Source organism: Erinaceus europaeus, chromosome 6 (assembly GCF_950295315.1).
Source record: "Erinaceus europaeus chromosome 6, mEriEur2.1, whole genome shotgun sequence".
Classification (NCBI taxonomy): domain Eukaryota; kingdom Metazoa; phylum Chordata; class Mammalia; order Eulipotyphla; family Erinaceidae; genus Erinaceus; species Erinaceus europaeus.
Genome location: NC_080167.1, coordinates 50175746 through 50198506, shown reverse-complemented (window position 1 = coordinate 50198506; position 22761 = coordinate 50175746). Strand labels below are relative to the sequence as shown.

Here is a 22761-nt window from a genome sequence, read left to right as displayed (position 1 = left end):
CCATCCCCCAACAGGGTGAAAATTCCCTTGGCCTATCTCTGGGACCATACAGAAGGATCTGATACACTGCTCTGAGAGCCTCCAGAGTCTTTCTTTAAGCAGGTCTGTCCTACCCAGTCCTCTCAGCTGTCCCTACAGTGTTGCAGTTTCAGTATGAGTGGGGGGAGTTGAGCAGAGCACACCTGGAGCAAAAGACCTTTGGAAGGTGGATCTGATTCTTGGAAATCGAAAATGGTCATTTGGAATCAAGACTGTAAAAAGTGGCCAGATAGGGGGAGTCGGGCGGTAGTGCAGTGGATTAAGTGCAGGTAGCACAGAGTTTAAGGACCGGCATAAGGATCCCGGTTCGAGCCCCCAGCTCCCCACCTGAAGGAGAGTCACTTCACAAGCAGTGAAGCAGGTCTGCAGGTGTCTGTCTTTCTCTCTCCCTCTCTGTCTTCCCCTCCTCTCTCCACTTCTCTCTGTCCTATCCAACAATGACGTCATCATCAACAACAACAACAATAATAACTACAACAATAAAACCAGGACAACAAAAGGGAATAAATAAATATTTTTTAAAAAGTGGCCAGGTAGATGACTGAGTCAAGGAAAAGTTCAGCTTAAAGGATAAAATAGGGGTCGGGCAGTGGCGCAGTGGGTCGAGCGCATGTGGCGCAAAGCGCAAGGACCGGCTTAAGAATCCCGGTTTGAGCCCCAGGCTCCCCACCTGCAGGGGAGTCGCTTCAAAGGCGGTGAAGCAGGTCTGCAGGTGTCTGTCTTCTCTCCCCCTCTCTGTCTTCCCCTCCTCTCTCCATTTCTCTCTGTCCTATCCAACAACGAACAACATCAACAGTGGCAATAATAATAACCACAACGAGGCTACAACAACAAGGGCAACAAAAGGCGGAAAAATGGCCTCCAGGAGCGGTGGATTCATGGTGCAGGCACCGAGCCCAGCAATAACCCTGGAGGGAAAAAAAAAAAAAAGATAAAATAGAGGGAGTCGGGTGGTGGCACAGTCGGTTAAGCACAGGTGGCACAAAGCACAAGGACTGGCGTAAGGATCCCGGTTCGAGCCCCCGGCTCCCCACCTGCAGGGGAGTCGCTTCACAGGCGGTGAAGCAAGTCTGCAGGTGTCTTTTTCTCCCCCTCTCTGTCTTCCCCTCCTCGCTCCATTTCTCTCTGTCCTATCCAACAACATCAATAACCACAACAATGTTAAACAGCAAAGGCAACAAAAAAGGGAAAATAAATAAATAAATATTTTTTAAAAAGAAAAAATAGAGTGTTATAAAAATCTGACTCAACTTTGCACTGGGAATAGCTGTTCCTAGAAGAACTTTACCCAAAACCCATTGAAACATCTGCAACATTGTCAGAGGAAGTGGGGGGAGGTGAGGGAAGAGGAACTCTGGCCTTTACGATCTGCCATGGCACAGGGAATGGACACAGAGTGCCATTCCCATCACCTGCATTGACTAGCAGAATTGAATAATTATTTATTTTTTGCCTCCAAGTTATTGCTGGGGCTTGGTGCCTGTACTACAAATCCACTGCTTCTGGAGGACATTTTTTCCCCCTTTTTGTTGCCCTTGTTGTTTATTGTTGTTGTTGTTGGATAGGACAGAGAGAAATCAAGAGAGGAGGGGAAGACAGAGAGGGAGAGAGACAGACAGACACCTGCAGACCTGATTCACCGCCTATGAACTGACCTTCCTGCAGGTGGGGAACTAGAGGCTGGAACCAGGATCCCTACCTGGTCCTTGCCTTTTGCACTATGTGCGCTTAATCCGCTACGCTACCGCCCGGCCCCCACATTTATTATTTTTAATGTGGAAGAAACCCAGAACTTTATGTACACATGCTTCGACTGCTGAGTAGTCCCCTTTCCCAATTTTTTCTTCAGAGAGAGAGATGGAGGAATAGAAAGGGAGGCACACAAGAGAGAGGAGACAATCTACAGTCCACTTCTCTATTGATTTGTGGCGCTTCCTGATGGTGCTGGGGCTTGAACCCAAGGCCTCATACACAGCAGGACACAGCTATAGAGCACATAGCTCTGTGGGTGAGCAGTATCCTAACCCCTGTATCCTTCATGATGGGATGGGAGAGGGACTATCAGTTGGTGCTTGCAAGTGTGTCACAATTGAAATGTGGCTGGAAGTGTCAGCTGGTGAACTCCAGCCTAGCCTGACCCTCTCAAGATGTTCCCCTCCCTCTACTCAAGTTGCAGAATGAGGCTGAACCCACAGGAGCAGTGGCTTCACCCTGCCTGCTTGGAGCACTGCTGTTCCTGGGAGCTATATCCAGGCTCTTCATGGAAGCCCAGCTCCCTTCCCATGTAATGTCTGACTTCAAAGGCTACTGAGGAGCAGATTGGGTAGTTTCCCCAGTGAACTCATTGAGCTGTGTCATGCGTGGGAGTCTTGCTCTGTGGACAGCCATGGCTTGCCCTTCCAGGTCCCAGAACCACATCCTGCAGGGAGGAGAGGGGGTGACGGGAGCCTGAGGACCTGCTTGGAATTGGATTCCGCACAGAGTGGCAGGCTCTGGCAGTCCTGGCTGGCGGGGCCTTTCTTTCACCTTCCCAGTTCTATGCTGCCCACTGGAATATGCCTCTCCTCAAGCCTTCCTGGAAATGATTTCACCTGCCTTCTAATCTCTGCAGACAAGCCCCGATGCTATAAGCTACAACTGAGCTATATCCTGGATGAGCCCCAGGCAGTGGGGCAGAGCACAGGAACAGCATTGGAAGGAGGTGACTCCAGAGGGGATGGTCTCTGTGGCAGAGAAACAGAAGAGTCTTGATGGCACCAGTGGGACCAGCCACCCTCACAGTCAGAAAGGATGGTGGGAAGGCCTTAGCACTGGCACAGATGGGGCAACTTCATGCAAGGTTCAGGAAGCTGGGTGGTAGCAGCCTCTACGAGTGCATGAGTCCAACTTAATGGCTCTTCAGAGGCCTTGAAGACAGACAACCAAGTTCTCATAGGAAGGAAGATCCTCCCCCACACCTGTAGAATGTCAGGAAGAAGTGAAATGACCTTATGCCACTCACAGGATGTGCAGATCAATGAATCCTGTCACAGTCAACACCACCAGGTTCACCTCCTAAGTGTCACAAATTACAATACAGCTTTTGGAGTCAGGGGATGGCTCAGTTGTGCTTGAGAACCTGGATTCAAGTCCTGTTACCACATAGGGACACCAGTGGCGCTCCACGGATGCTGGAATAGTGCTACAGTGTCTCTCTTCACTCTCTCTGCATATATATTCCCTTTTGTTGCCCTTGTTGTTTCTTGTTATTGCTGTAGTTACTATTGTTGTCATCATTGTTGGATAGGACAGAGAGAAATGGAGAGAGGAGGGGAAGACAGAGGGGGAGAGAAAGATAGATGCCTGCAGACCTGCTTTACCACCTGTAAAGTGACTCCCCTGCAGGTGGGGAGCCGGGGGCTCGAACTGGGATCCTTACGCTGGTCCTTGCACTTTGCGCCACCTGCGCTTAATCCACTGTGCTACCGCCCGGCTCCCCTCTCTTCACTCTCTTAAAGAATCAAGAATTAAAAAGCCACGCCTGGAAGGCATGCACAATTTAGGATAGTACATGAGCCAGCCCCAGAGCCCATTCCCCAATTCTGCAAAATCAAGTAAAATAAAATAAATGAAAAAAAATTTAAAAGAAAATTTCAAATAACTGTTTTACATTATAGGCATTCTAATCTTTCTTTTTGGGCCCCTATGTCTGGACTGAGAAGATAAAGAACTGTGCAAAGTTTCACCAGTGCATGGATTGTAAGTTTGGGGGTAGGGGGGTTTGGAAAGAAAACCCGGGAAGTGGGCATGTTGGCCACCTCTTCAGGCCCTGTGCTGAGCGGACCCTCAGGAACCCTCCTTCTCATCGAAATTATCCTAACAATTAGTGCTTGTTTCCTTCACATCCAGGATGTTTAGCTGCCAAACAAATGGTCAAGGAGGAGGAGCAATTATCCCCTACTTCTTGGACTAGGAAATAGGAGACTGGGCTCGAAATTGGGGAACCTTATAGAACTGTCACCTTATGGACCTGTAAGGGATATGGGTGCCACCAGGAGCACAGTGATTTTACACAGACTGCAGAGCAAAGAGTGTGTCCTTAGTGACAAGATCAGGCCTAACACAAAGACAAATGCCCCCACAAAAAGAAACAGCTGCAGGCAGGTAATGGCCAGGGCTGAGCTGGCAGCTGGTTAGCCAGCCAAAGTGTGGTGCAACATGTACATGCAAGCACAGGCACACACAGAGCACATATGTGTAAACACCCTAGTCGTATATTGCAGGTGTTCACACATGTGTGCACATCTGCAGGCACACACCGACACATACACAGAGCTCCTCCCCATCTCTGACACTAGGATTCCTTGTTTACTCAGCCCCACCTCTTGAAGGCATTTCCAGAATGCCTTGGCTGCTCAGCTTCACACACAAATATTTGGAACTTAAAAGTCTGTGAAGTCTATCAATGACTAAGTCCCATTAGCCTCAACTTCCAAACGTGGCTGTGACCCATCTCTTTGGCCTGGGTGGGACCATGACGGCTGCCACCTTTACTGCAGGCAGCGAGCTGTGGGTGGGAACCAAGCTAGGACTCCAGCACTCCAGGAGGTAGACCCAGGCCCTCCTACACCAACTCCAGTGGGTGTCCCCCTTAAAAATGCTACCTTGGAAGTCTGGTTCAGCTGGGGAAAGGGGCAGCTACAAGTCTCTAGAAACTACAGTGGGGATCAGGAAAACCTCTCCAGAACTCATTCAGTGGGCTGGGGGCTCCCCCAGTGATCCCCCAAAGCAGAAGGGCCTACCTGGGTGGGTAGCTAAGGCATACAGATCTAGGGGGTGATTACAGGATGATTCAGGAAGCAAGACCCTGTGCTGAGAGGGTATCCAGGTGGACACATGATCTTGAGAGGTGCGCTGCTCCCCTCCTGCTGTTGGGCAATGTGTGGTTCTCCCCGATTGGAGTCTCATGTTTACCCTTTAGGTTCTCTGGGCCAGTTCTGGAAATTCCCATGCTCCCCCTTATAATCTAATGCTGAGGACAAAGTAAGGGAGCCTAGGACGTAGGAGATGGCATAATAGCCTGAGGTCCCAGAGGTCCCAGGTTCAATCCCTAGTACCACCATAGGCCAGAAATGAGCAGTGCTTGGGGGTGGGGGGAGGAAGGCAAAATAGCTCACTTGGATAGTGCACTGCTTTGCCGTGCGTATGACCCAGGCTTGAACCTGGCACCTACTGCATCTTTAAAAAAATGTGACTAGAGAAGAGCTTTCTAGAGCCATGTATGTACTATGTAGGGCAGACCCCACTGACTCCAGGTATCCTCCCCAGTGACCAGGACACCCGTGGGGTGAGGAGGTAACTTCATCATTCTTAATAGCTGAATAATATTCCATTGTGTGTGTGTGTGTATATATATATACCACAATATTCATAGACATGTTGTTGGACACCTAGGCTGCTTCCAAGTTTAGGTTATTATAAATTACGCTGCTATGAACATACACAGATAGACAGATCTCTTTGGGTGGGTGTGTTTGATTCCTTAAGATATATTCCCCAGGAGAGGAATTGCTAGGGCATAGGGTAGGTCTGTTTGGTTGGTTTTTTTTTTAAATATTTATTTATTCCTTTTGTTGCCCTTGTTTTATTGTTGTTATTGATGTCATTGTTGTTGGATAGGACAGAGGGAAAATGAAGAGAGCAGGGGAAGACAGAGAGGGGGAGAGAAAGATAGACACCTGCAGACCTGCTTTACTGCTTGTGAAGAGACTCCCCTGCAGGTGGGGAGCTGGGGGCTTGAACCGGGATCCTTGCGCTGGCCCTTGTGCTTTGCGCCACCTGCGTTTAACCCACTGCGCTACTGCCTAACTTCTTTTTTTTTTAATAGACACTTTGGAGTTGGGGAGGTAGCTCAGTGCAGGGCTTGCATGTCTGAGGCCCCAGAGGCCCCAGGTTTGGTTCCCAGCACTGCTAGAACTGAGTGGTACTCTGGTATTCTCCTCTTCCCTCCATCACCTCCACAATAACCACTAAAAAGAAAATACATCTTTAAAAAGTGAGAGAAAGACACTCTGCACCTCTCTCCACAAAGGCTGGTCATTTTTTCAGTTTTGGATAGGGAAACACTCAGATCATCACTGAGATCTCTGGGGCTTTTTTTCTGTGCAGACAAGAGAACTTTTTCCCAGTAGTGATTTGACTCTTAGAGAAGAGGGTGATGAGGGACAGGAGTGCGTGCGTGTGTGTGTGTGTGTGTGTGTGTGTGTGTGTGTGTGTGTAATTGGGCCAGAAGGTCCTTTGGCCACTGGGAAATGGCAAGTGGCCAGTGGCCAATTCCTTGTGACACCCCAGCACAGGGACTTCTGTCACAATCAAATCATAAGACTGGATTTTTCCCAGGACAGCTCCCAGCCTTGCCTTTTCCTTTCTCAGCTATCTGAAAGCAGGGCTTGTGCAGCAGGGAGATTAGAAAAGGATACCAGAACAAGTTCCCCATACTTGAAAGGGTGGTGGTGGTGGTGGTGGGGAGCCTGGTTGTGAAGAGAAGAAACAAAACCTGTTTGGTGACTTGTCGTTTCAGTGAAAACAGAACCTTTCGCAGGTGAGACACTCCCCTTCCTCCTGCCTCCCTCGGATCACAGGCAGGGAAAGAGGAAAGCCCAGCAGGCACACCAGTCCCTTGCCGGGAAGACAGCTATTGGATGACAAACTGCAAGGACCCCAGGGTACCATTTAGGGGGCCCTTGAGCTGCTTAGGAAATATCTCATGCCTGGGTATAAAACACACACACTGAGCTGGTTGCCTTCTGCTCAGCTGTTCCAAGTGTCTTGGCAAAGAGGAAGGGTGTAGTTTTCATATGTATCTTTTTCTTCTCTTCATTCCTCTTGAAACAAACAAACAAACAAAAACGAACTGCTTATATCCCAAGGTAAAAAAAGGCCACCTCGGAAATCCTCCAGAAAGGTCAAATGCCTCCTAGCCTGAGCTGTGAGAACTGAGTGAGAACAGCTATCTGAGCCTTTAAAAACAGAAAGGTCAGCCTTCAGGGTTCTCGGAGGTCTCATCTGTCAGGGAGCCTTTGGGAAGGCTTGTTTTAGATGGGCAGCAGACCCAAAAGGAATTTGCTGGGAGGGGTCCTAACTGGCCAAGTCAGCTATGCAGCTCAGGCCTGGGGCCCATGTGAGGTTGTGTTTCCCCTCAACAAGGCTTCAAGAGGGGAAGGCACATTCTATCAGTTTGTGACTCTCAGTGTGTTCAATGTGGGGAAGAGGCAGAGGAGGAGGAGGGAAGAGCCAGAACTCTGCAGAGGGCACAGCAAAGCTCATACAGCAACACACACCTTCCCAAAGGCAAAGGAAAATTCTCTTCCTGGTTTTAGGCATTAAGATGGAATTCATACACACAGAGACTGACTTAACAGACAAAGCCAGGACCTTAAGCTCCAGCTTCCCCTTTCATTACAATTTTGCTTAGAAATATTATCCTCACGTTCCCTTGATCCAGGTGACCTTGAAGAATGTGCTCTGACATGGTTATGACAAGGAAACAAATGCCCCTCGGCAAACCTGAAGCTCAAGTTGACACCAGGTGCATGCACACACAGGTCAGGGCCTCGTGAAAAACATCTGGTTTTAATTACCAGGGTTAGAAGCACAAGATCAGAATATAACAAACTGTGAATAAATAGGTGAAGTTGTGAATAAAAGAAAGGAAAAAGTATAATTATTTACACAGAAACATTTGAGGATAAGCACAGAATGCAAAAACAGAGTGGATTATATTTACAAGAAATCTACATTTATTTTTCAAAGATGTCATTATGAGAACAAATATAAGAATAGATAGTCAAATACATCTCAACCACAAGGAAAGCCCAGGAGAGAGAAAAAGAAAAGGCTCTTTCTTTATGTAGCAAGGGTATTTAAAATATTAGCCACATCAAACTGTCTATTAAACACTGTAAATGGCATCTCCCTTTGTAACAAGGAAATAAAGTCCCTAGGAGCCCTTTAAACAAATCCAACATAGACAGGAAGACAATAAAAACAATTTAAAAAGGCCTGAAAAATCAAAGCACCTATTTAAATTAGGACCATCAAGAACCTATGAGATTATTTTAGGAGGAGGAATGGGAAAGGATACACAAGGCACAAATTCACAATCATTTTATGTAACTCACAAGGCACATGAAATACTATGACAAACATCCTGGACATTGAAAAGATGATCAAATTTAAATAATACTCAACAGGAAAGAAACAGATCTTGTGGCTGAGGCATAACAACAAGAGGGCGTGGATTCTCATGCAGGCCCTCCCTGGTCTATTTTTAGAGGTTTAAGACTCCAGCCTTAAATAGCTGTGATAATAAGGCTTGTGGCTGCAGATCTCAAGCCTCGTGGAAGGCATCATCTGGGAGAAAACCAGCTCTTTTCATGCTGTGTAACCTAGTTCGCTGTGTTTTTCCCTTTTAACTTAATCCTGAGATCTTGCTCCTGGAACAGAATCAAGAGGGCATCTTAAGAATCTTTTATTTCCTTCAGTTCACAAGCTGCCTTGGATAAATTAAAATGAGGTGATAAGAGGCCCCTACAGATGTTCTACACACACACACAAACACACACACACACACACACACACACACACGGGAAAGACCTTGCTTATTTAGAAAATTAGGTGGGACAGAACCATGTGCTGTTAAGGAAACAGCATATTTAGTTTGCTGAAATATCATGGAAGTTGACCCTAAAAAGACTGCTGTATTAGGAGGTGACCATTTCTGTGTCGTGTATAGCAGTGCTATTTTCACCACAGGCTATCCAGGGGCTTCTCTGTCCTAAAGGATGCTTACAGACAGTACCCATGCATGGTGGCATATATGTCTATGCACACACACTATGTACATGTACACACATCAACACAGGCGCTGTTGTCCTATGGGACTTGCTCTCTCAAAATCACTACCTTCTCCAAGCTCCTTTCTCCTCCACTCCCACAAGCCTACCATTATAGTAAATTCAACTCTGGAGGGTTCATTTCAATTTCAAGACAAAAGAAACCTGAGGAAACAAAACTATAGCAAGACACACAAGTATATGTAGGGTTAACATGCCCTCTGTTCCTCTTTGAACACAAACCAACAAAGCATATTAGTGCTTTATAGAATGGAACAAGCATTTCTTTTTTTTTTTTTTTTTTCCCTCTGGAAAAGGAGAATGTGGTCCCTTTCTTAGGGACTTGAGGCAATCTAAACTGGCTTTCATGCCATGTGTTCAGGATGAAAGGCTGGATTAGAGACTCAAGAATCACAAATCTGATCCAATCCCCTCCTCATAAATCCAGAAAATTTAGGACAATTGTAAATCTTAGAGACCTACAGGTGTTCAAGGTTATTCCGTCTTTAGTACTGAGGGAAAGAAAGACTCTCCTTCCCAAAGGGTATCCCAGCTACTAAGTCCTCAGTGGGGACATGACCTTAATGTGCATCATTAAGGGTCAAGAGGTCCTGCATTTTGCTAGCAGGGACACCCGGTACCAACGCTGGGTGGAAGAGAAACAGCGGGTGTCATGTGGAGCTGGTAGGCCCAGTCAGCCACCTCTTCCTCCTCATCATCACAAGTTCTCCTTCAGTAGCCCAAGCTTTCTCAGGGCCTCCCTCCGGGCTTCCTCCGTGGAGCCCCTGCCTGAGAACTGGACCGTGATGCCCTGGGGCCTAAAGCCCACTGCCCTGGGCAGAGACCCTGAGCGCTTCCTGGCATCCTGGCCACAGTCCACGGGCCGGGGCTCATAGAAGCTCTTACTGGCGTTCTGGCGGGCCAGCCTGCCTGTGATGGCTGGGTCAGGCCGGATGGTGACAGTCTTTCCGGTGGCTACAAAGGCCCCAGGCTGGCTCCGGAGGACGTCATGGATGCTCTGGAAGCCATTGTGCCAGGATGGGGTGTGGTCCGTCTGCACTGCCCGGGACTGCTGGCTGCTGGGCACTTCCCTGGTGGGGCCGGATGGGGCTGCCTGACTCCGGGGGACCCTCTCATCCAGGTCACCTCCCGCCAGGAAGGAGGCACCATGGATGTTGGCCAGCACGCGGGCCTTGCGTTCTTGCACGCTGACTGCTGCCCTGGAGATGGTCTGGTTGAAGTCCCGGCCTGCGCTATTGGTCAGGCTGATGTTACTGGGGAAGCGGTGCAACTTGGGCCCTGCATCTACACCCCGAGGTGCTGGTGAGCTGGGGGTCCTGCGTTCTCCAGGCCGGCCCTCCTGCCAGGGTGCAGAGAGTGAGAGGGCCTCCTCTCCAGCTAGCTTCTCTGAAATCTTCTGGGCAATGACCAGCGGAGTGGGCACAGAGCGGGGAAGTTTGGGGTGCTCAGCTGGGGGTGAGGGGGACAGCAGCTCTCTCTGGGGGCGACCAGGTACCTTGGGAACAAGCAGGTCAGGGGAGTCCAGTGGTGGAGAAGGCTCGGCATCTTGTCTCCCAAGGCCAAGGACGGGAATGTCTTCTTTTCCAACATGTTCAGGCCCTGGAAAGGGAGGGAGGATTCTCAGGAGCTGCTACTTTACATCACGTGTCTTGTCCCTGTATTTATTTGTTAACCATTATTAATATTTTTAATGAGCCCTGGGGATAAACTCAGGGTCTTACACATGTGCCATAATATCACTGAGCGGCCTCCTAGGCCTTATTATTATTATTTTACTTAGAGGAAGAGAGAGAGGAGAAAGGAAACGACAGAGGAAAGGCACATCTCTCCTTAGATGCTACCCAGCCAAGCAAAATGCACAAAGTCCATGCCAGGCTGAATTCCTATTCTGACTTTCCCCCAATTTTTTGGAAATACTGGTTATACTGTACATACTTCAACTTGGAAAGTCATGATACAAAAATGGCTCAATGGTCTGGCACAGAACTTGAGATCTCAGAGTACAAAATACAAGTACTGTGTCCTGTTCAGGAAGCTACTTCCCATTTTCTTTCTTTCCTTTTTTAAATTGTTCTTATAGTTATTATTGTTGTTATTGATGTCGTTGTTGTTAGATAGGACAGAGAGAAATGGAGAGAGGAGGGGGAGACAAAAAGGGGGGGAGAAAGATAGATACCTGCAGACCTGCTTCACTGCTTGTGAAATGACCCCCCTGCAGGTGGGGAGCCAGGGGCTTGAACTGGGATCCTTATGCCGGTCCTTGCGCATCGCGCCATATGCACTTAACCCACTGTGCTACTACCTGACTCCCTCCCATTTTCTTTAAAACATAGTTACAAGAAAAGAAAAGAAAAGAGAAAAAATATATATCTATAGTTACAAGGCTGGGAAAATAGCATATAGATATAGGGCTGGGGAAATAGCATAATGTAAAAAGTCTTTCATGCCCGAGGTGCTGAGGTCCTGATTCAATTCCTTGCACCACCATAAGCTAGCTACCAGTACTCTGATAATTTCATCCATGAGACCATGTGGGAACTTTGTGGACAACAACCAGATGAAATGGATGGTGGAGTGGTGTTTTGGTGTCTCTGTCTCTAAAAATGAAAATAAAGAATTGGTCTGGGGAGTTGGGCAGTACACAGCAGGTTAAGCGCACATGGCATGAAACTCGAGGACTGGCTTAAGGATCCCGGTTCAAGCCCCCAGCTACCCACCCGCAAGGGGGTCACTTCACAAGCAGTGAAGCAGGTCTGCAGGTGTCTATCTTTCTCTTCCCATCTCTGTCTTCCCCTCCTCTCTCCATTTCTCTCTATCCTATCTAATAACAATGACATCAATAATAATAACGATAACTACAACAATAATAATAATAAACAAGGGCAACAAAAGGGAAAATAAATATTTAAAAATTAAATAAATAAAAATAATTGGTCTGAGGAGGGAGTTCAGTGGTATCTCACATGTAAGGGCCTGAGTTCAATACCTAGCACCACATGAAAATATGTCCATGTATCTGTAAGGTATTTGCCCTGCCTGTCTCAGTCTTTCTTCTAGATCTTTTGAACTTGCCCTCGGTGGGTTTCGATTCCAACATGCTATGAAAGCACTAACTAGTTAGACCGTCACACTACTAGGACTTGTCTAGCTCCCCTCTCCCCAAACCTGGTCACCCCAGCAGCTTCCACACTGATAGCCAGGAGACAGCACAGCAGGAAGTGGCAGTGTGTCAAGGACTCTAGCAGCCCAGGAGGGCTTGGGCTGCCTCTCTTACCTGCTGCCCGAGTCTCCTGTAGTGGGCCCCCAGCCTGCCCGGCTGCAGGTCCTGGTGGCACTAAATCGATGACATCTTCAGACTCTGAATGACTGGAGGTGCTCTCTTCCAGAGACGGTGGGGAGTGGCAGAGCACCCCACTATCACACAGATCCTGCTCCTCCAAGTCATCTTCCAGGGCATCAATTGTCTCTTCAAAAAACAAGATGACATCCTTCTCTTCATGAGTGAGATATTTCAGGCTCTCATCATCCTAGGAAAGGAGTTTAGGGATAAGGAATGAAAGAGAGAGAAGAGTTTTTAAAAAATATAATGCAGGGCCTTACACATGTGTGACACCACCAATTAGTGGCTTGGAAACAGAGTTGGCAGTCAGCTGAGGTAAAGAACAAACACCTCATCACAGACCCCTGCAAGCGTCAACCCGGCTTTGACCTAGCACGTTATGACTGGGCCCTCCTCAATCGCTATCGAACAGGCCATGGTCGGTGCGCCGCTATGTTCCATCGCTGGGGAGCCAGAGACGACCCGAACTGCCCCTGCCGCTACAGACAGACTGTGACCCACATAGTCAACGACTGCCACCTCTCCAGATTCAAAGGAGGTCTCGAAACTTTACATCAGGCTCAACCTGATGCTGTTGACTGGCTACGGAAGAAGGGCTAACGCTAGAAGAAGTGGCTTTCCCTGGGCCAGTTTTCTCACTCATCATTTTAGAGAGAGAGAGGAGAAAGGGAGAGACTACAGGATGTCTCTATACACATGGAGCTCCCCTGGTATTGTCCATGATCCTCCTAGGTCGTGCCAGGCATGAACTCAGAGTCTCATTCCTGGTAAAATATGTGCCCTCTAGTAGTACAGGGATGGTTTTGCCAAAGAAAAACAACAAAATGGGACTCAGTCTGGGGTAAAATCTAGCCTGTGAAATTCCCCTTCCCACTCTCTGAACCCCTGACTTCCCTGGGCCAGTTTTCCTTCCACATCTACTCTCATGGCAAACAGGGCTGTGCACTCTCTCCCCACCCCAGGTTGGTAAAAATACATATTTTCCTTCTATCTAAAATGAGAAGTCTCATATTAATGAGATCTCTGTAGTTTTCCCAGTTTATATACCCAGCAGTTACGTAGTTTCTAAGAGCTTCAGTATTCCCTCTTAATAACAGAGTCAGTCTGAGAGAACTGTGAAGGAAATTGGCACAAAGCGTTCCTTATTTTCTATCTTTGCCTTAGCTCAGAAACAGGGGAAAGAGTAGTAAAACAAAAATAACAGAAAAATAAGCCAATCTCCCACTCCCCTCAAGTCCCCCCCCAAAAAAAAAAAAAACCCAAACAGGATTACAATCTAATCAATCTAATCAGAACATACCATGAAGGAATTTACACTTTATTCTGAGAACTTCAGGATCTCACTCTACCTGTCTTTCACCTTTTTTTTTTTTTTTTATTCCTTTAGGGTTATCACTGGGGCTCGGTGCCAGCACTACAAATCCACTGCTCCTGGAGACTATTTTTCCCATTTTGTTGCTCTTGTAGTTGTTATATAGTTGTTTTTGTTGTTGGATAGGACAGAGAGAAATGGAGAGAGGAGGGGAAGACACAGAGGGAGAAAGAAAGACAAATACCTGCAGACCTGCTTCACCGCTTGCAAAGCGACCCCTCTGTAGGTAGGGAGCTGGGGGCTTGAACTGGGACCCTTACGCCAGTCCTTGCGCTTAACCTGCTGCGCTACCGCCCAATCCCCTGACTTTCACTTTTTTTTAACCTCCCTTTATCTTCTCCTGCAAAGGTGGTACACTTTCTCCATAAAGGGCCAGATAGTAAAGGCTTGGGGCTTTGAAGGTCTTATGGGTGCAATCATTCAACTCCATCAATGTAGTGTGAAGATATAAACAACATGTAAAGAAGTGAGGTTGGCTTGGTTATAAAAAAAAACTTTATTTAGGGGACTGGAGAAATAGCTCAACTTGAGGTTCTTGGTTCCACCCCTGGTGCTTCATGTACCAGTGTGGTACTTTGGCTTCTCTCTTGCTCCCTCTTTCTCTCTCCTTTCTCCTTCTCTCTGCCTCATATGAAACTTTCTCATGCAGTACATAAAATAAATATTTTTTAAAAACTTTACCTACGGAGGCAGATGGGGGGGGGGGGTAGGACTGGATTTGGTTCACAGGTCAGTGGTTTGTCAACTCTTGCTCCATAAATAAAATAAAATCACTACTCTTTCCTCTGCCTATTTCTGTGTCCGCAATACCCATGTCTGCAGAGCCACATCTCAGTTGTCCTTCATGGTCCATCCAAGAGAAATGTCTGCACACTTCTATCCACTTCCATAGCATCCACTGAATAATCTTAAATATTTGAATTTCTCCTGAGTGGCAGGCAATGTCAATTCAGCTGTGTAAATAATGCCCTGGCTATGTGGTTGTTTCCCCCTCTGCTGATAGCATTTAGAGTGTGGAAAAGGCTGTGAGAGGGTGGCACTGGGGTGTTAGGGAAACATACACATGGAAATGGATTCAACTTTGGGGAGAGGAGTCTGATCACGAAAGCCTTTTGAGAAGAAATGATGTATAGGTCAACAATCTCAAAGAAGTGGGTCAAAGTTACAAAGACCCAAGGAAAGTTAGTGTCTATTCATATTTTGGGGATAGCATGTTAGCTAAAACATGGGGGGTAGGGTGGGGGACTGACTACAGCAAAGGGTTTACCAAAGAGTTAAAGGAGTAGTGGTGAAGATAAACAGAAGGCAGTGGATTTGAGAGGTATTTTGAAAGTGGAATTTGCTCCGTATACATCATTTTCTTTCTTCCTTTCCTGTTCTCTCTCTCTCCATTCTTTCTTTCCTTCTTCCTTCCCTCTGTTTCCTTCCTTCCTTCTTTCCTTCCTCCCTCCCTCCCTTTTCTTTCTTTTTTCTTTTCTTTTTTTTTTTTTTTGCATCCAGCATTATCACTGGGGCTCGTTGCCGGCACTATGAATCTACTGCTCCTGGTGGGCATTTTTTTTTGTTTTGTTTTATTGGATAGGACAGAGAGGAATTGAGAGTTGGGGGAGATAGAAAGGGGAGGATAAAGATAGACACCTACAGACCTGTTTTGCCGATGCTGAAGTGTACTCCCTGCAGGTGGGGACTGGAGGCTTGAACCTGAATGCTTGTGCACATCCTTGTGCTTCATACTATGTGCACTTAATTGAGTGTGCTACCACCCAGCCCCCCAACATTTTCTTTTTTCATGTGGGTATTCATCATCTGTGTTTTTCACCTCTACTGACATGACTCTGAAAAATTTGTAGGGTCTGCCTTTGGTCTTCACTCCTTTTTTTTTTTTTTTAAATACCAGAGCACTGTTCAGCTCTGGTTTATGATGGTGCAGGGGATTGAAGGTGGGGCTTTGGAGCCTCAGGCATCAGAGTCTCTTTGCATAACCATTATTCTATCTACCCTCCCCCACTCCATCTTATCTTTCAGTTCCCATCACCCCCACCAGTGGGCTCTGACATTGTTTTATCTCTTAATATCTCGTCTTGATGACTCCTTTCCAAGCCTTTTGGTAGGGACTATCTCTGAGGCATTTCCTCCTGCTAACTATGCTCACATTTTGCATCTCCTCCCCGCCTCTGACTTCTACAGCAGCATTATTTCCATTTCGATGATGGTCTAATCTCCAGTGATTCTCTTTTCCCTTAAACACTGGCTTCTACATTGGCGACTTTAACTCCTTTATTTCTTCTATTAAGTCATGGTATCAATTTTCAACTCTGAGATCATGGGCCTCAACTGTTACTGAACTGCAGATTATAGTTAAAGAAGAAAAAAAAGGAAGGGTCTGGGTGTAGTGTAACTCTGGATAATCTATGGGGCTTTGAGGCTGTCTTGTACCCAACAGGCTGTCCTGTAACCACAACATGAGCTGCCTCCTTTCCCCATCCGCCAGTGAATAGTGTGACGTGTTCTTGCCTCCTTTCTTCTCCACAGACCTCGTTTTAGCTAGATGATCTGTTTCCCATCATCCAGCCCATTCTCTTTCTACCAACTGTCCTCTTAGACTCACCCCCAACACAGTCCATGCTTCTCACCTGCCTGTAGAGTAGATGAGCTCAGTGATTCACCTAAAACCCATGCAAGTATCAAGAGCTGGTGGCTTGGCAGCGGTGGTGTATAGTGTGTGTCTTTCATGTCCCTGGAGCTGCTTACAATGCAATGGTGCTCTGCTATCTCTCTCAGAATAATAATCATTAATAATAATAATAGTAAAAATAATTAGGGCTCTTGGTAAAGCAGATCTTAGTTAATAAGTACACACTGCACAGATATGAGGATAACATATAATGCAAAAAAAAAACCAGAGCATACCAAAATTAGTGATCCCATATGGTGCTGGCACTCAAACCTGGGGAGACAGACACACACAAACAGTACAGGTACATGCCACCCTTGGAGGGCACTTCATTATGAGTACACTTCCCAGAGACATGACAATTTTTTAAACAGGAGAACTATAAGTTGCATAAAGTTGCTTTTTTTTTAAAAAAAAAATTATACCTTTTTAAAATTTATTTATTCCTTTTGTTTCCCTTGTCGTTTTATTGTTGTAGTTGGTGTTGGATAGGAAAGAGAAAAACTGACAGAGAATGGGAAGACAGAGAGGAGGAGACAAAGATAGACACCTGAAGACCTGCTTCACTGCCTGTGAAGCCACCCCCCTGCAAGTGGGGAGCTGGGGCTCGAACCGGGATCCTTACGCCGGTCCTTGCGCTTTGCGCCACCTGTGCTTAACCCACTATACTACCCCCCAACTCCCGATAAAGTTGCTTTACCTATATATCTGGGAGGGGGGGAGAAAAAAAAAAAACAGGCACAAGCTCTGGGCTCCAAGTGGAGGAGGGAAGGCAGCCACAGTCCCTGTGAACCTGGTGGTGCTTTTGGAGGTGGTGTTCGCTAAAGAACTGAGTGGTTGGGGAGTGAGGTTAAACAAAAATAGCCCCTTTCTGGGGGGAGAGGTGGATTGTAGATGACAAAAATTTATTGCTAGTGTTTTTTAAAGGTTTACTAATTTATTAGCAAAAAGGCCATTGGAAATAGCATAATGGCTGTGCAAAGAGACTCATGCTTGAAACTCCAAAGTCCCAGGTTCAGTTCAACATACCACCATAAGCCAGAGCTGAGCAGTGCTCTGGTTTTAAAGAAAAAAAATTATTATTATTAGCATAGAGAGAGAACCAGAGCATCACTTCAGTGCATTTGGTCCTTCCAAGGAAGGACACTTATAAGTAGTAATAGATGTAGGTGTGACTTAGAAAGGAAGTGAAGGCAGGGATATAAAAATTAAAATTATGGGGGTCAGGGGGGTAGTACAGCAGGTTCAGTGCACACGGTGCAAACTTTAAGGACGGGCATAAGGGTCCCAGTTCGAGCTCCTGGATCCCCACCTGCAGGGGGGGTCCCTTCACAGGCGGTGAAGCAGGTCTGCAGGTGTCTGTCTTTCTCTTCCCCTCTCCATCTCCCTTCCTCTCTTGATTTCTCTCTGTCCTTTCCAGCAACAACAACAACAATAATAATGACAACAACAAGGGTAGTAACAACGGCAATAGGAAAAGTGGCCTCCAGGAGCAGTGGATTCGTAGTGCAGGCACCAAGCCCCAGCAATATCCCTGGAGGCAAAAAGGTTTTAAAAATTATATATATGGTTAGAGATATATATGGTCATAGTAGATATGGTTAACCCATATCTATGACCATGGGAGAACTACTGAAGTCTCTAATAGAGAAGATGAAGATGCAGAACTCTGGAATGTTGTAGAATTATACCCCTATTATCTTATAATTTTGTAAATCAATATTAAATCACCAGGTTTAATTCCCTACAGCGCCATAAACTAGAGCTGAGCAGTGCTCTGGTAAAAAAAAAAAAAATTAAAAGGAGCTGGGCAGTGGTGCACCTGGTTGAGCATACATAGTGCAAGGATCCCATGCAAGGATCCCAGTTCAAGCCCCCAGATCTGCAAGTGTCTCTCTGTCTGTCTCGCTCTCCGTCTCTCCTGCCTTCTCAATTTCTCTCTGTCCTATCCAATAAAAATGAAAAATGGCCATTAGGAGTAGTGAATTTGTAGTGCTGGCACCAAGCCCTAGCGATAACCCTGGAGGCAAATAAATAAATGAATCACTAGTAAAAAAAAAAATCCCTTTTTAAAAAATTTTATTTATTTATTTCCGTTTTGTTGCCCTTGTTGTTTTTATTGTTGTAGTAGTTATTATTGTTGTTGTTATTGATGTCGTTGTTGTTGAATAGGACAGAGAGAAATGGAGAGAGGAGGAGAAGACAGAGATGGGGAGAGAAGGATAGACACCGGCAGACCTGCTTCACCGCCTGTGAAATGACTCCCCTGCAGGTGGGGAGCCAGGGGATGGAACCGGGATTCTTACATCAGTCCTTGCGCTTTGCACCACGTGAGCGTAACCTACTGCACTACCTCCTGACTCCCAAAAAATCCCTTTTTATCAATGGTGGTCTCACTCTACTCTACTTCTTTTCTTTCTTTCTTTCTTTCTTTTTTTTTACAAGAGCACTGCTCAGCTCTGGCTTATGGTGGTACTTAGGAGCCTCAGGCATGACAGTCTCTTTACATAACGGTTATGCTATCCCCTACTCTATCCCCCCCCCCACCCCTACTCTATTCTGCTCTACCAGGGATTGAATGCAGGACCTCACAACATGTGAAGCACACATATGACCATTGAGCTGTGTCCCTTGCCACTCTGTCAATTGTGCTTTAATGGACCAATTTGGGATTTGGAATTAAGGGAACCTCAATACATCTCTACATGCTAAAAGAACTTTCTAGAAAACCATACCTCAAGTATTCTACCCCTGCCATGTTGACTTCAGGTAATGTCTACACATCCTCCAGGGGAACACCATCTTGGTTGAAGGAGACACATACACTTCTGCCCAGAATATTTCTTATGGTAAATGTATGTATAATGTTTAATACAGTCAAACCAGGAAAAGTCAACATGCTTAAAGGCTACAGGAAGGTACACCAGCCCCCATCTCCCAGAGGAGAACAAAGCTGATGTCTGTTCACTCCTGCACAAAGATGACAGAGTGTCCACTAGTCCAGTCTGAACCCTGAGAACATCCAGATAAGTCAGATGACAAGCTAGTACAATGAATGCTACCACCAGTCACAAAAGCCAGCAATCCCAGACACACCCACGAGAGCCCAGATTTGGGACGGGAGATTTGTTTTGGTCAAAATGGTTGAGAGGAAAAAAAAAATCTCTGGTTGAACATGCAAGCTGAGAAGGCTTTCAATATGCATTCTAAAATAACCCCTTGCTAAAAAACAAACAAACAAATAAACCCCACACAAAATTAGTTAAGTGCTTAAGTTTTATTTTCTTTGATTTTTTTTTTCTCTTAAACAAAGAAATGTGGTTTCAGTGCAGGTTGAGACAGTGGTGGTAACTCCTCTGGAGGAGGAAAAACAGAACCAGCAACTCTGGCCACCTCAGCCAAAAGGCCATAAGTGCTCATTTCTACGCAAGGCTTGCATTATGGTAATCTCTAATGAGTCCCCACTGTCATTTCTCATGAAGGCTAACTTCAACCTGTACTTCTGGCAGGAGGAAGACACAAAGTAATGAGGGAGGAGATACATCTGAGTTTACTGACGGAGCTAGAGAATAGTGGCTTTGAAGGGTTACACTCAGCTCTCTGGCTATCTTCAGCTTTCTGAAACTGCAGTACAACAGAGAGGTCTGGATTCAGGTGAAACACCCTCAGTGGCCCATATCCCATGTGTCCCTAGACCCATCATCAGTTTGTGTCACCGTGTCCTAGTGTTTTACGTGACTGTCTTGCTAATCACTTGTGAGTTCCTCCAAAGACCAGGACTGAGTTCCATGCTGTGGTGAATCAGCTCTTATATGCAGTAGGCACTCCCTGAATGTTGAGTGAACTTTTTAATTATCTTCATTTTGTGTGATGAATAATAGGTTACAAGACTATAGGGTCACAGGGTATAGTTCCATACCACATCCACCACCACAGTTCTGTGCTTTTATCAACCCAGTGAAAACCACCATAGTTCTCACAAAGTCCTAGAGATTGTTTATTTCTGCTTCCCTCCCCCCCCCCCAGGATCATGTATTACACTTCTCTAGATTTCACCTTGAGTGAAACCATCTGGCAGTTGTCTTTCATCTCTACTAATTTCACTAAGCATAATAACCTCCAGCCCCATTCACTTTGTCCCAAAGGAAATAACTTTTTTTTTTTTACCACAGAGTAGTATTCCATGGATTATATATCCCATAACTTCTTTAACCAGTCATCCATCAGTGGACATTTAGGCTGCTTCCAGTCTTTGACCACTATGAATAATGTAGCTATGAACATAGGGGTGCATATGTCACCTTGGATAAAAATTCTGTGTGTCGGGAGTCGGGTGGTAGCACAGTGGGTTAAGTGCACATGGCACGAAGCACAAGGACCGGCAAAAGGATCCCGGTTCAAGCCCCCGGCTCCCCACCTGCAGGGGAGTCGCTTCACAGGCGGTGAAGCAGATCTGCAGGTTTCTATCTTTCTCTCCCCTTCTCTATCTTCCCCTCCTCTCTCCATTTCTCTCTGTCCTATCTAACAATGACATAAATAATAACAACAAAAAATAACTACAACAACAATAAAAAAACAACAAAGGCAAAAAAAGGGAAAATAAATAAATAATTCTGTGTGTCCTTTGGGTAAATGCCTAAGAAAGGTATCACTGGATTATAAGGTAATTCCATCTTTATTTGTTTAAGGACTCTCCATACTATCTTCCTAAAGGACTATACCAGTTTGCATTCCCACCAGCAGGGCAGAAGAGTTCCCTTTTCTCCACAACCTCACCAACACCTGTCATTTTCTGTTTTGTTGCTGTAAACCATTCTCTCAGGTGTGAGACAGCATCTCAGTGTAAATTCCACTGGATGCTGCGTGCAAGGATTGGGGAAAACACTTCATATGTTAACAGATGTAAGAAGAAATGCTCCACTTCACTTATCATTAGAGAAACGCAAATTAAACAATATTGATTGAGCTTTTGTAAAAGTGATTTAGTGGGACCAGATAATGGTACATCTGGTAGAGTGCACATATTACAGTGTACAACGACCTGGGTTATAGCCTCTGGCTCTGGTTACCAACTTCAGAGGGAAGCTTAATGAGTTTTGAGGCAGTGTTACAGGTGTCTCTCTTTCTCTCTCCCTATCTCCCTCTTCCCTCTCGATTTCATTCTCTGTCCAAAATAATAAACAAAAATAAATAAAATGAAAGCAATTTAACTCTTAAATCTCTTGAAAGAGCTGTTTTAGTTCAGTCTGAGGTGAGGGGCTGGCCTGGCAGGAAGATAGGGTCACCATGCATCCATCTGTCTGCTTCGCCTTTCCACTCCTCTGCACTGGGTCCCTACCTGAGACCAGCTAGCACTGGGAGGGTCCAATTTCTAGCCAACTTCTAAATGAAACTGGCATTCGCCACCATTTGCCTTAAGTTTAATTGTACCTGTCCTGTTCCATGGCAGACTGGTGAGGTCAAAAGTCACCAGTGACCTGGGAAAGGCAGGGGAAGGAAAGGGACAGGCAGGAATGGACGTGTTCCACTTGTAAGGAATACACTGTGCAGGTGAGCCACCTCCCAGCTCCATGGCATTATTCTTACTGAAAAGTTATTCTCACTCTGTGAAGCCATACCGTTTAGACCTTTGTGAGTTAATTATTCTCTTGACTTTTATGGCTGTTTTCTGTAGAAGTTCCTAGAGCTCACTGATGCTGTCTAAAAGTCTAAGAGCTGATGCTTATAAAGGAGTTAAACATAAATTGGAAAATGAATTTGTTCTCATCTGGGAAATGTTCCTCTTCTTTCTGCTCATCTGCACATCAGGTAGTGGTGTCTGGCTGCCTTTGCTTTTTTTAAAGATACATACAGTGAGAAATTGAGAGGGAAGGGGGAGATAGAGAGAGAGAGAGAAGAAGAAAGACACTTGCAGCACTGCTTCACCACTCGTAAAACACCCCATCCCTTTACAGGTGGGGATGGGGCACTTGAACCCAGGTCCTTGTGCTTAGTAACATATGTGCTCAAGCAGGTGCACCTGGATTCTGGCCTGGACTCGCCACTGTCCTCCGGTTGGATTCTGCTGGGTCTCAGAGGCTGCCTCACTTGATGCCTACATCAAGGGAGGAGCTTCACTGTTGTGGGAGAAGCTTCACTGCTGTGGGAGAAGCTTCACTGCTGTCGGCCACCTTTACATTTGTACTAATTAAAGATGAATCAAGGGGCCAGGCAATAGCTCACCTGGTACAGCACATACCTTACCATGTGGACTTTGAGCCCCACTGCCACATGGGAGCACTTTGGACAGCACCAAGGGAGTTCCATGTCTGAGGAAGTGGTTCTGTGATGTCTCTACTCTTTATCTCTTATCTCAGAAAGGCCAAAAATAAAATGCCACTTCACATAGCAATGATTCCAGAACCTTGGGGTAGTTCACCTAAAATGAGTTATTAAGATATTT

The 22761-nt window shown here is 46.0% G+C and overlaps 2 protein-coding genes across 9 annotated transcripts in view; one reads left to right on the top strand and one right to left on the bottom strand.

The window, feature by feature from the left end:
• UPF2 (UPF2 regulator of nonsense mediated mRNA decay) overlaps nucleotides 1–22761 on the top strand; it is a 202412-nt gene that overhangs the window by 125542 nt on the left and 54109 nt on the right. The window lies entirely within an intron of this gene.
• The window catches only part of PROSER2 (proline and serine rich 2), a 35580-nt gene continuing 20613 nt past the window's right edge, over nucleotides 7795–22761 (bottom strand). For 7 of the 8 annotated variants that reach the window (XM_060192142.1, XM_060192141.1, XM_060192140.1 and 4 more), the window contains 3 exons: nucleotides 12208–12460; nucleotides 11381–11530; nucleotides 7795–10532 (listed from right to left, as the gene is read on the bottom strand). In XM_060192142.1, the coding sequence (XP_060048125.1) occupies nucleotides 9631–10532; nucleotides 11381–11530; nucleotides 12208–12460 (1305 nt within the window). In that variant the 3' untranslated portion in view covers nucleotides 7795–9630. The remainder of the gene's footprint in view (nucleotides 10533–11380; nucleotides 11531–12207; nucleotides 12461–22761) is intronic. The other variant, XM_016188832.2, reaches the window with a different exon arrangement.